This window comes from Saccoglossus kowalevskii, chromosome 16 (genome assembly GCF_978046115.1).
Source record: "Saccoglossus kowalevskii chromosome 16, keSacKowa6.1, whole genome shotgun sequence".
Classification (NCBI taxonomy): Eukaryota; Metazoa; Hemichordata; class Enteropneusta; family Harrimaniidae; genus Saccoglossus; species Saccoglossus kowalevskii.
The window spans coordinates 32,703,411-32,715,604 of record NC_140656.1 but is presented as its reverse complement, the minus strand read 5'-3'; the positions used below and the strand labels follow the sequence as shown (position 1 = coordinate 32,715,604).

At 40.9% G+C, this 12,194-nt stretch overlaps 1 protein-coding gene across 1 annotated transcript; it reads right to left on the bottom strand.

Moving 5' to 3' along the window:
* Positions 1–5,276: 5,276 nt before the first annotated feature.
* On the bottom strand, positions 5,277–11,670 carry LOC146733833 (uncharacterized). The gene is made up of 3 exons (XM_085491671.1): positions 11,534–11,670; positions 7,962–8,517; positions 5,277–5,437 (listed from the first exon to the last, which is right to left on the bottom strand). Exons 1-3 carry the CDS (start codon positions 11,659–11,661, stop codon positions 5,354–5,356), a joined length of 768 nt encoding a protein of 255 aa, XP_085347797.1. The 5' UTR covers positions 11,662–11,670; the 3' UTR covers positions 5,277–5,353.
* Between the last annotated feature and the right edge of the window lie 524 nt (positions 11,671–12,194).

Sequence of the window (12,194 nt, the reverse complement as noted above, 5' to 3'; positions counted from 1 at the left end):
ATTTCCACCCCCTTCGATAGGGCATCTGCCCGCACATTGTGGGTCCCCGGTACATGTTGAGCCGTTAGTTCCACATCGTTGGTGGCGCACCATTCCAGGATGCGGATCGCTTCGCGATTCAGTGATTCGGACTTCGTCCCCCCTCGTTTTGGAGGTAGGCGACTACTGTTGCGTTGTTCGTCCTGAGTAACACTGACTGACCTCTTATCATTGATGAAAAGCCATGTAGCAATTGGCTCACTGCCCATATTTCCAATGTGTTTATGTGGCACTTGGCCTGGTTGCTGTTCCACCGGCCTGACGCTCTTTTTTGCATGCAATGTCCCCCCCCCCACCCTGTGGTGGAGGCATCGGTCGTGACTGTGACCCTCGGTACCTGTTTGTGGAAGGCCACACCCACATTCAAATTGGCTGTTTGTGTCCACCATTGCAGCGACTTCTGGCATTCTGGTGACAGGCGCACCGTCTTGTCGAGGTCGGTGTTGTGCCGTCGGTTGTCCATTTCTCCCCCCGCATCCAAGACTAACCGCTGAAGCGGTTGGGATCGCCATGCAGCTTGGGCTACTAAGCCTCTCATTGACGTCATCATACCTAGGAGCGACATCCATTGCCTGAGTGTCGCCTCCTGTTGACGTACCAACTGATCTCTTAGTTCGTTGAACTTGGCTGTTCGATGGTTTGCCGGGCAAAATTTTCCCCGTTGAGAATCTATTATCATACCCAGAAATGCCAATTTCTGTGTTGGTACCAACTGAGATTTTTCCATGTTGACTAGGAAACCCAGGCGCTGTAGGCAATGAATCGTCAGTCTCATTGACTGCTCGAGTTGCGATTTCTGCCCACTCTTTATTAGCCAGTCGTCGATGTATGGGCTCACATCGGCCGCTTGTTTGTGCAGTACTGCTACTACAGTTCGCAATATTTTCGTGAACACCATTGGAGATGTGGTCAGACCGAACGGGAGGGACATGTATTCGTATGTTACCCCGTCGACCAAAAACCTCAATAATTTTCTGCTCTCTGGGTGCATGGGGATATGCAGGTATGCATCCGATAGATCGAGGGATGCCATCCAATCGTCCTGTTGTACTGACGCCCTCACTTGAGCCGGTGTCAGCATTTTGAGCTTGGCAACGCTGTTGTTTAACCTGTGACCCCCTGATGCTTTCTTTACCGCAAATAAACGCTGTCGTGGGGTTTGGTTACTATCTGTATCACCCCCTTGTCTAGTAGCGCTTGAATCCCGTTCTGGAGTATTATTTTGGTAGAGTGTTGTATCGACGACGAGTCGATCATTATCTCTGTATTGGGTTTGTTCAATAGTGGAATTTTGTAGCCGTTCGTAACGACTGATAGAGCAAATTTGTCCACAATTATTTCTCTCCAGTAATTTATGCATTTCTGCAGTCGCAGTGCGACTGGCGTTGTAGTTGAGGGCTGTGTCGTTTGTGTTCTTGCCGCACCTGGCAAGTTTGACATTGGTGTCGTGTGTATTTGTGATTCTTTTCCACCCGTCGTCCGACTTCCTAGTCTTGGACAGGGATTGTTTTTATTATTTGTTGAGACGATGCGGGATTCCTTGAACTTACCTGCCCGTATGTCCTTTTGTTTGTTGCTACCCTTGATCGATTCGTATCGACTTCCGGGTTGCTTATTCGCTGCATTGAGGTCTTTCGCCAGTTTACCCCCCTGGCTATAGTTGACCCAATGATGTCAATTCTTGAACTGCAGCCTTTTGTCGTCTTGTGTCGACTACCGGGCTGAGTATTGACTTTTCCTTTTTTGGCTCTTGATTGCATTGAAGTCTTTTGCCCACGGTTAGTTGACTTAATGCTGTCAATTCTTGAACTGCAGCCTTTTGCCGTCTCATGTCGGCTACCGGGCTGAGTATTGACTTTTCCTGTACAACAACTTTTTTCCGGCTTGTGCCAGTTACTGGGTTGTGCAAGGTATCCTTGTGGTGTTTTGCAAGCAATGCTTGGTCTACGACTCCCCCGGGAGACGAGGCCCAACGCTTGTTTGTGGCTTGGTGTGGTTTTGGTTTGTAGTGGGTTGTAATTAAAGACTCTGAGACCAGTATACATTTCCTTTGCTTTAATACTATATCCTTTTGATGACAACTTTTTTTCACACAATAATTGCCAGGAACGATATCCATAACAACCACCTCTTTTGCCACTTGATTTATTATAAGCATAGGAGTTCTTAACAAAAGGTTTCTTATCACTATTGTTATTGTTATTATAACCGCGACCTCTGCCCCTGCCTCTGCCGGAGGCCGTGTCACGTGGACGCCCGCTGTATTGACTGGTATCACGGCGGTTAGTGTAATTATCCACGGGGGGTTGGTCGATGAACGGCAGTTATAATCCTCACCTTATTATCCTTTGGCGGTTACTCGCTGCTTCTGGTCGACGAGTGTAGACACACACTTTTCCAGATTTTGAGCGGCTCTGCGGTTAGCGTTATCCCCTGCTTCGTGGATAAACTCCTTCAATCGACCGTCAAAAAGCTTGTCGCCACGTAAATCCACCATAGACATGCATCTCTTCATATCAGCCGATACTCCGTGAAGTTTCGATGCGTTCATCACAGCGAGGCGGCGATGATGGGCACACGTGGTACGTATTGCTATATTCCAAAACAACACGTCGCTTTCCACAGCCAGTCGCGCGTTTCTCAAGACTTGTAAATCCTCGTACGCTGTTACAGGGTCGCCGATTCCTTGCTGTAATTTCGCCAGAATAAGATCCATTGCGATGTCGAACCATTCTCCAGCGCTCAAGGCGGAAGTAGTATCACACACAAACCGCTCAATCTTTTCCATCATAGGTGGTGGCCATACTGCGTCAACAGTGCTACGGTTAGACCTGATCCCCATTTTGGAGAGCTTGCTTGGATCGACGAATTCCCCGGCCGCGTGCTCCAACACAGGCATTTGCATCGCGTATGGCCGCTCCAGGTCGTACGTTTCCAATTCAGGCACAGGTATTTCCTCCTTGGGTGGCATAATTTTCCCGTGGCGGCGTTCAGCTGTACCAAAGAATTTCTTCTTCAGGAAATCGGAGCTATCCATACAACCTTTAGATAAATCCCCTTCCTTGTCGTTGATATCCCAGTTTCCACCAGAAACCACACGTTGGGCCGCCATACCAGTACTGACGACTCGAGGACCCCATGGCACGGTACAAGGTTTTACCCAGAATTCAACACGTTCTGTACCAACGCATATTGCTATGCGCAGAACTGAAATTCTGGCATCGTTCTGCGCAAAAACCGTTTTTAGTGCTTGAGTTGTTTCCGGGTTAGCCTTCCATGTGCTTATCGTGCGATTTATTGTACCAATATCACATTTTCTGGACGTATTCCTACACAATCATGCTAAGAGTATCCAAAAGAGTCAAGCAGGCAAGTTTAGCCGCAAAATTACGTGGGAAATTGGCTTCAACTGCTCACTCGATCGCCGATGTCCGTCGGCACACAAGGTCGTTCGCTTTCTGATCTTTCTTCCGAGACTTTGACTCGAATATTCGGGTTTTGTTGCTTTTTTAATGACAGTGATGACTATATATCACAGTTCGAGAAAGTTAAAACGATGTGCTCACTTCAAATGGTTTGTAGGCGATTTTATGCTATCGCGTCGAATGATTTGTTCGTTATGGGAATGACGGCAAGCTCTATTGCCAGCCGTGCTTTTCACAGATTTAAGCTGATGAAGGCGAGATCGCTCGTTGCTAATGAAATAGGGCAACTTTCCGATTTGATCATTCAAAAAGGGCCATCTCAAGTAAGACAAGTGGTGAGAAATTTGCTGGAAAATTTAAAGGGTCACGAATGGGATGATTCAAAGAAATATTTGGAAGTCTCTCTTGCAGTTCTATTTAGCATGAAAAGATCAGCAATTTCTAAGAAAGCCACTGGGAGTCGAGCCTACATCAGTAAAATCTTAAATCAGCACCAGGCAGTAGGTGAAAAGTTGTCTGGATTTGATGAGAGTGCCCTTTGGCAACTACGATTAAATAAAGATAAAACATTTGCCAAATCAGTATTATCTGTATCATTTTTCAAGGAAGCCATTACATCAGATATTCTGCCTCCTTCTGTTAAATTGGCTTTATTAGCAGCACCATCTTCCCAGAAATTAGATCAGACTACAAATGACACTAAATTATGGAATGATTCTGAAGCAGAACACATATTTATCCATCTAGGGGGCGGTCTATCTGAATCTGACAATGATGGTTTAGAGAAATCTCTGAGAACACAAGAAAATGTTTCAAGAATTCTCAAATTAACCACTTTGTGAAATAATTTGAAATGGTGTCAGAAACTGCCTCTCAAAATAAAAAGGGCTGGTTTGTTCATGATATTGAAGGCCTGGTTTGGAGAAGTGTCCTCAACATATTGACTGAAAAGAAATTGGATTATGACCTTGATGATGAAAATGAAAGACAGAAGTTAGAAATAGTTGTAGGTGAGGGTGGCCACACTTTCCAAGATTTCAAGGGAGTGTCCCAAAATTTCAAAGTATTTGCCATCAGTGGTGCTATACGTCTGATAAAATATAATGGTAATCAAGTATGGAGAAATCCAAATCCAGTCTTCTGATGCAAGCCGCATTCCATTTGCCATTATAAATGCCCCAGAGAGTGATGCACTGATAGAAGTTGATATTCTTCCTGTTCTGGCATGCACTGAAAAATTTGCCCAACATGGTATAAAGGGGATGAAATACTGTAGAAAACTAGAACGAGATGAAAAGTATAAAAGTTTGGTCTTGCAGAGAAAGAGTACCAGTTTTTTCTGCAATTTATGTTTGGCTACAGTTCATAAATGTCACAATCCAAATCATAAATTGGATATGTCTATCACTCTTGCGGATATGAATTCATGGGCAGAAGAAAAAAGTAATGGTCAGAGTAATCATCCTCTTATAAAGTATGACCCCATAAATGAATACACTATGGATCACCTTCATGCTAAATTGAGAAACGTGGGTAAACTAATTGACAAGCTCTTCAACGAAGCTCAAAAGATCGACCAACAACTGGAATTTATACAAAAGTTTGCAAAGTTATCTGAAGATCAAAAACATGATGTGAAGCAATATGAAACAAAACTGGTCGACCAATTTGATACCAAGGTTGAAATTAATGAAGCAAATCATTCAGCAAAGTTACTTCAAGTTACTAAAAAGGATGATCTTAACAAACTTGATAAGAAACTTGAAGCAGCTTCACTAGCATTTGAAATTAAATACACTGAACACATTGAAGTGAATTTGTTGGATTCTGCTGAATCACATTTTGAAATTTTATTTGGCACACACAAGGAATACAAAACACTATGTGCATCACATCTCCATGTTGTATATAAAATCAAGCCAGGTATCACTCGTCACATGCAAACTGTCCATGGTAAGTTCAGCACAAAAGATCTGAAACAAAACACAAGATGCATTACTAATCTCAATATTTAATATCAAAAATCTGTCATAATAATAAATTATTATTTACACTTGGTAAAACTATTCCAAAGTCAGCCTAAATTGTCAAATTTGTAATGACACTATTTTCTATGAAGTCTTTGACTGTAAAATATGGGGCATGTGGAAGGGGCCTGGCACATTTTCTTTGAAAATCATTTGTTATTAAACTAATCTCAATATTTAATATAAAAAATCTGTCATAATAATAAATTATTATTTACACTTGGTAAAACTATTCTAAAGTCAGCCTAAATTGTCAAATTTGTAATGACACTATTTTCTAGGTATTAATTCTTCAACTTCAAACACATCAATGTGTGTCACGTTTACTGGAGAAATAGGGCAAGTGGAGGGGGCGTGGCACATTTTTTTTGAAAATCATTTGTTATTAACTATATTTAGTATATTCTCACTTTAATATTACATAATTTATTATGAATAATATGTCAGAAAATAATATTGAGAGAAACGAATGAAATGCATTGGTATCAAAAACAGATACATGGAAAATGTTCATTTTATCCCTATACCCATAGTATCTCAATAGTGTATATATTATCTCAATAGTGAATATATGGTATGCAAATTAATGACAAAATACATTATGACACTTTATTCACTACTCCTATGAGGGACATAACGTGTATATGGTCGATCTACATATCGTTGTAAAGCTCTTGAAATCCCCAACAAAATTACGTTTTTCATTTTCACGACCAGCGGTAATTCTAACATAACAGTGAGAGGAGTAGGCCAAAAACCACCAAAAATGCAGTAATTTCGCATAATCAATTATAGTCTATAACTATTTATTGAAATGGTTAAAACGATCCGGGTAAAAAACTTTAAATACGTCAAAAAAATGAGAATTCCAGTATCAAGTTGGGAATGAGGCTGGTGGGTCAATTGAGGTCATAGAATGGTAATAGCGTGTATGCTAGTTTTTCTTTCAATTTGAAATTGCGCCCTCGTGCGGAGATAAAGTGTATATTGGATGGTACAAAACGCATTGAACTCTGGGATATCACATTTGCTGTGCATGGTAATGACCCCTCGTCGACAGGAATGGCGACCGCCATTAAATTAGCAGCTGTCAAATCGGCCTTGCGTTGCGGCATGTGGAACCATTTCTTAACCAAGAGAACACCCTTTTTCACTGCCGCGTCACGTCTTTTGGCGATGGGCACATCTTCCAGGTCTTTGTCTGTATATTTCGCTGCTCTATGCACCGTTGCCATCGGTTGAGCTGCCCTGGTGGGTGGTAAACCAACTCCCTTGTAAGCATTTTCCACCGCCAATCTAACCTTCGTAGTGAACAACACGTTGTGGGGATCGATGTCGTCCTCCGTTAGTGGTTCTTCATCCATTTGCAGCACTAAACGTCGGGCTTCCTCCGTTTCTCTTTCAAGACGTGCTAACTTGTCTAACGCTTCCTCTCGCTTGGCCCTCTTGCTGGGTGGCGAATCTGCTAAAGCCATCGAGTCCTGACCAGGTGACCACATGGCTGTATTCCCGCCACTCGCCCTGGGTTCATCGGGGTCTGTGACGTCTTCCGTTTCCATCTGGGTAGCCATCTTGAAATTTGTGTACGTCGGCTTGACAGAAGCGACGGACCACAGAAATAGTAGTAGCTCTTACGTTGAAACGTTAACACACGTAGGCACTAAACCGCAAGGTTTGTACCAACTAGACTCGACGAAATTGTCGGATAATGACCGGAGGGTCTAACACTCCTTCTCCAGAGATGGTCTAAATACTGAATGATTAGGCAAGGAACTGAGCGACGACTTGTAGGGTCGGTTTGGGTAACAGGCCCCCTAGTTCCTTGATTTTTTTAATGACCAATGGAGGTTCCGGTTAAATACGAAACTCAATTATACATAAAGTGCATTGCACTTATGTAAAACAGGTAAGTATGCTTTTACCTAGTAAATTCATGGTTGACCATCAAATACACTGGTCATATGAACCAAGTTGTGTTGATGATCCTTGGGATGAGTACTCTTCAATTGTGTTTGTGTCATGACAAAGTTTGCTAATTTCAGGAAATGTTTATCATTTTTTTTCTAAAACTACTGCTCTGATTTAGTTCATATTCGGTGTACATGTTTTTGGCATGAGTACTTGCTGTTAGTGTCATATCAAAAGATATATATTTGATAATTTACTTAAATTTTCATTGTCTTACGTAATATTTTGGGACATTATATATGAAACCCTATGATACAGCAAAAGTGTTTCTCACATTGCCCCCACCAGTATAACAAAAACACACACAAAATATAAAAGCCATCTGACTTGTGGTATAACAGACCGTCAATGATACAGACAGTCCATTCCGCTCAATTAGGTAGAGCTAAAGAAAGAAATAGATGTAGAAGAGGCAAAAATGTTATGAAGAAGAAAAGCCAGAAATGATGCTTTAGATGATTTAGAATTTCTGGACGAGTTAAAAGAAAATATATTTACTCACCTCACTGTGGGGTTCAAAAGCTTCTCTTGCGATAGTGCTGTTGGAATTAGCAATGGACAATAAACCACTGACCCATAGCTGGTTAGGTGTGAAATTACTAGCTGTTCTTATAGAATGTGCGTTCCATCCCTGACAGAAAAGATCTAATGAACGGTTTATTCTGGGTGTGTAAATATAATTCAGACAAAATATGTTCATCTCATTACTGGGAACCAGTAGTTTCTGATCTTCTAAATAATAGAATAAATTATAAAACACATAAACACAGCCTGAGAACATGTCTCGCCATAGTCTCTCTATACGCTGGTTGTGAGTACTACGACCAGCAATATGACTTCCCCTGTTTGGCCCTCTTTCAGGATGCATCAACATATACTTGGCCACATCTACATTCTCTAGACCTTTATCAGATCTAACCCTCGAAGGTAGACCATAATTTCCAACTGCTTCTACAAATACTGTAAACACTGTGGAAGCTCTATTATTGGTAGAACAATGAAGATACATAATTCTTCGGCTATATCCATCAATGCCTCCATGCATTACAAAACGCCACCTACAATAAAAGAATAATATGTCTACTAATAAATATGCAAGATTCTACAATTGTTACTGTAATCTGACTCAAGAATCATTCATGTTTCAATTTTATAACCTTCAAAATCAATTGAATATGCAGCATGTAGTGTACAGAATTAAGGGGTTACAGTAGTTTCCAGGAGGAACAAATACACAGAGATGACACCAGTAAACACATACATGCAGAGTAGAGATGGCACCAGTAAACACATACATGTAGAGAGTAGAGACGACGCCAGTAAACACATACATGCAGAGAGTAGAGATGACACCAGTAAACACATGCATGTAGAGATGACACCAGTAAACACATACATGTAAAGATGACACCAATAAACACATACAGATTAGAGATGACACCAGTAAACACACACAGGTTAGAGATGACACCAGTAAACACATACAGGTTAGAGATGACACCAGTAAACACATACATGTTGGAGATGACACCAGTAAACCACATACATGTAGAGTAGAGATGACACCAGTGAACACATGTAGGTTAGAGAGGGCACCAGTAAACACATAAAGGTTAGGGATGACACCAGTAAACACATGCATGTAGAGATGACACCAGTAAACACATACAGGTTAGAGATGACACCAGTAAACACATACAGGTTAGAGATGACACCAGTAAACACATACAGGTTAGGGATGACCCCAGTTAACACACACATGTAGAGTAGAGATAACACCAGTAACACATACAGGTTAGGGATGACACCAGTAAACACATACAGGTTAGGGATGACCCCAGTTAACACACACATGTAGAGTAGAGATGACACCAGTAACACATACAGGTTAGGGATGACACCAGTAAACACATGTAGGTTAGAGATGACCCCAGTTAACACACACATGTAGAGTAGAGATGACACCAGTAACACATACAGGTTAGGGATGACACCAGTAAACACATACAGGTTAGGGATGACCCCAGTTAACACACACATGTAGAGTAGAGATGACACCAGTAACACATACATGTAGAGATGACACCAGTAAACACCAACATGTAGAGATGACACCAGTAAACTACATACATGTAGAGATGACACCAGTAAACACATACAGGTTAGGGATGACACCAGTAAACACATGTAGGTTAGAGATGACCCCAGTTAACACACACATGTAGAGTAGAGATGACACCAGTAACACATACATGTAGAGATGACACCAGTAAACACCAACATGTAGAGATGACACCAGTAAACACATATAGGTTAGAGATGACACCAGTAAACACATATAGGTTAGAGATGACACCAGTAAACACATATAGGTTAGAGATGACACCAGTAAACACATATAGGTTAGAGATGACACCAGTAAACACATACAGGCTAGAGATGACACCAGTAAACACATACATGTAGAGAGTACAGATGACACCAGTAAACTACATACATGTAGAGATGACACCAGTAAACACATACAGGTTAGGGATGACACCAGTAAACACATGTAGGTTAGAGATGACCCCAGTTAACACACACATGTAGAGAGTAAAGATGACACCAGTAACACATACATGTAGAGATGACACCAGTAAACACATATAGGTTAGAGATGACACCAGTAAACACATATTGGTTAGAGATGACACCAGTAAACACATACAGGCTAGAGATGACACCAGTAAACCACATACATGTAGAGTAGAGATGACACCAGTAAACCACATACATATGGAGAGTAGAGATGACACCAGTGAACACATGTAGGTTAGAGAGGACACCAGTAAACACATACAGATTAGGGATGACACCAGTAAACACATGTAGGTTAGAGATGACCCAAGTTAACACACACATGTAGAGAGTAGAGATGACACCAGTAACACATACATGTAGAGATGACACCAGTAAACTACATGAAAAGAGGAGAGATGACACCAGTAAACACATAAACATGTAGAGATGACACCAGTAAACATGTACATGTAGAGATGACACCAGTAAACACATACATGTAGAGAGTAGAGATGACGCCAGTAAACACATACATGCAGAGAGTAGAGATGACACCAGTAAACACGTACAAGAAGAGAGTAGAGATGACACCAGTAAACACATACATGCAGAGATGACACCAGTAAACCACATACATGTAGAGATGACACCAGTAAACACATACGTTGTGTACAGAGATGACACCAGTAAACATGTACATGTAGAGATGACACCAGTAAACACATACATGTAGAGAGTAGAGATGACGCCAGTAAACACATACATGCAGAGAGTAGAGATGACACCAGTAAACACGTACATGAAGAGAGTAGAGATGACACCAGTAAACACATACATGCAGAGATGACACCAGTAAACCACATACATGTAGAGATGACACCAGTAAACACATACGTTGTGTACAGAGATGACACCAGTAAACACATGTGTGTACAATATAGATGGTACTTTGCAATAATCTACAATGTACGTGTCAGTGAAATGTACTAATCTGTCACAGTTCCATGCAATCCCTTTGTGTGTTGTAGTATATTGCATCAATCCCTTAACTGATTGTATTTAAAACTATACTGTCATTTCAGGAAAGCCGCCAGTCTAAATATTTATAAGTATTTATATTTCAAAGATGGCAGCTGCGACTTCTTAACAAATCAGAACGAGCGCGACGTCAGTATATTAAATCTGATTGGGTGGGTGCAGCAGACGACACCAGACACATCCAATCAAAACGTTTCTTCAGATTTGAATTATACTTATAAATATTTAGACTGGCGGCTTTCCTGAAATGATAGTGTATACAGCAAAATAAACTTTATTATTCAGGTACCTATTATTTCTGACATTAATTGATTAAGATATTGATTAATTTTCTAAACAATTTGATTAATATGTATTAATCGTTTTGTTTTATTGCTTTTAAACGTAAATGAGAAATGTAATATTCTAATAATGGATGCAATAAACTACTACTACATTGATATATATCCCAACTGGTAAGTATTGTATATTCACCTGATTAGTTTGTGGTTACCGTCGATATGCCATAATGCCAATGGTGCATATACATTATATGGTCTCCGTTGTACTATTTTAAATTCCAAGGCTCTTGTGAGCACCCCCTCCGCATCAACTCTGTACATGGAATCATGGACCAGCTGTTGTTGGATGCGGAGTCCTCGTTGTAGCAAAAATCCATGCATTCTTCGAAATCCACAATTGGGGAAATCATTTAAAATCTCACGAATATTTGAGTCTAATTCTCTCTCAGTAATATCAGAATATTTATCCGACAGACGTATGCCGTAATCGCTCAATCTGCGGCGAATCGTCCGTTCGCTTACTTGGAGCATGCTGGCAATATGAACAGCGGTAAATCCCAGATCGACTAAATAAATTAGCTGATCCTTCGGGATGTCAAAAGAAGGTCGCCCGACTTTATCTTTAGTCGTTATATTTGCTCTATATCCGTCATTGCAATACCCGTCAAAATTCGCAAGTTCACGTGTAACTTCATTTAACAGATGAACAACCTCATCACTCACTATTCTTGCTCCATTCATTGACACGTAGCAGCGTTACCGATTTTCGATATATTCCCTCGTAATACATGGTGTCGTGCTCCTCCAATTCAAGTGATCTCATTAAACTGGCAACATTGTTTTTAAAACTACTG

Coding starts and splice junctions, on each gene's coding strand:
- LOC146733833 (XM_085491671.1), bottom strand. CDS start 11,661: ATGTACAGAGTTGATGCGGAGGGGGTGCTCACAAGAGCCTTGGAATTT. Junction 8,518..11,533: donor GGTAACCACAAACTAATCAG/GTGAATATACAA, acceptor CTTTTATTGTAG/GTGGCGTTTTGTAATGCATG. Junction 5,438..7,961: donor CTTTTGAACCCCACAGTGAG/GTGAGTAAATAT, acceptor GTTTTGTTTCAG/ATCTTTTGTGCTGAACTTAC.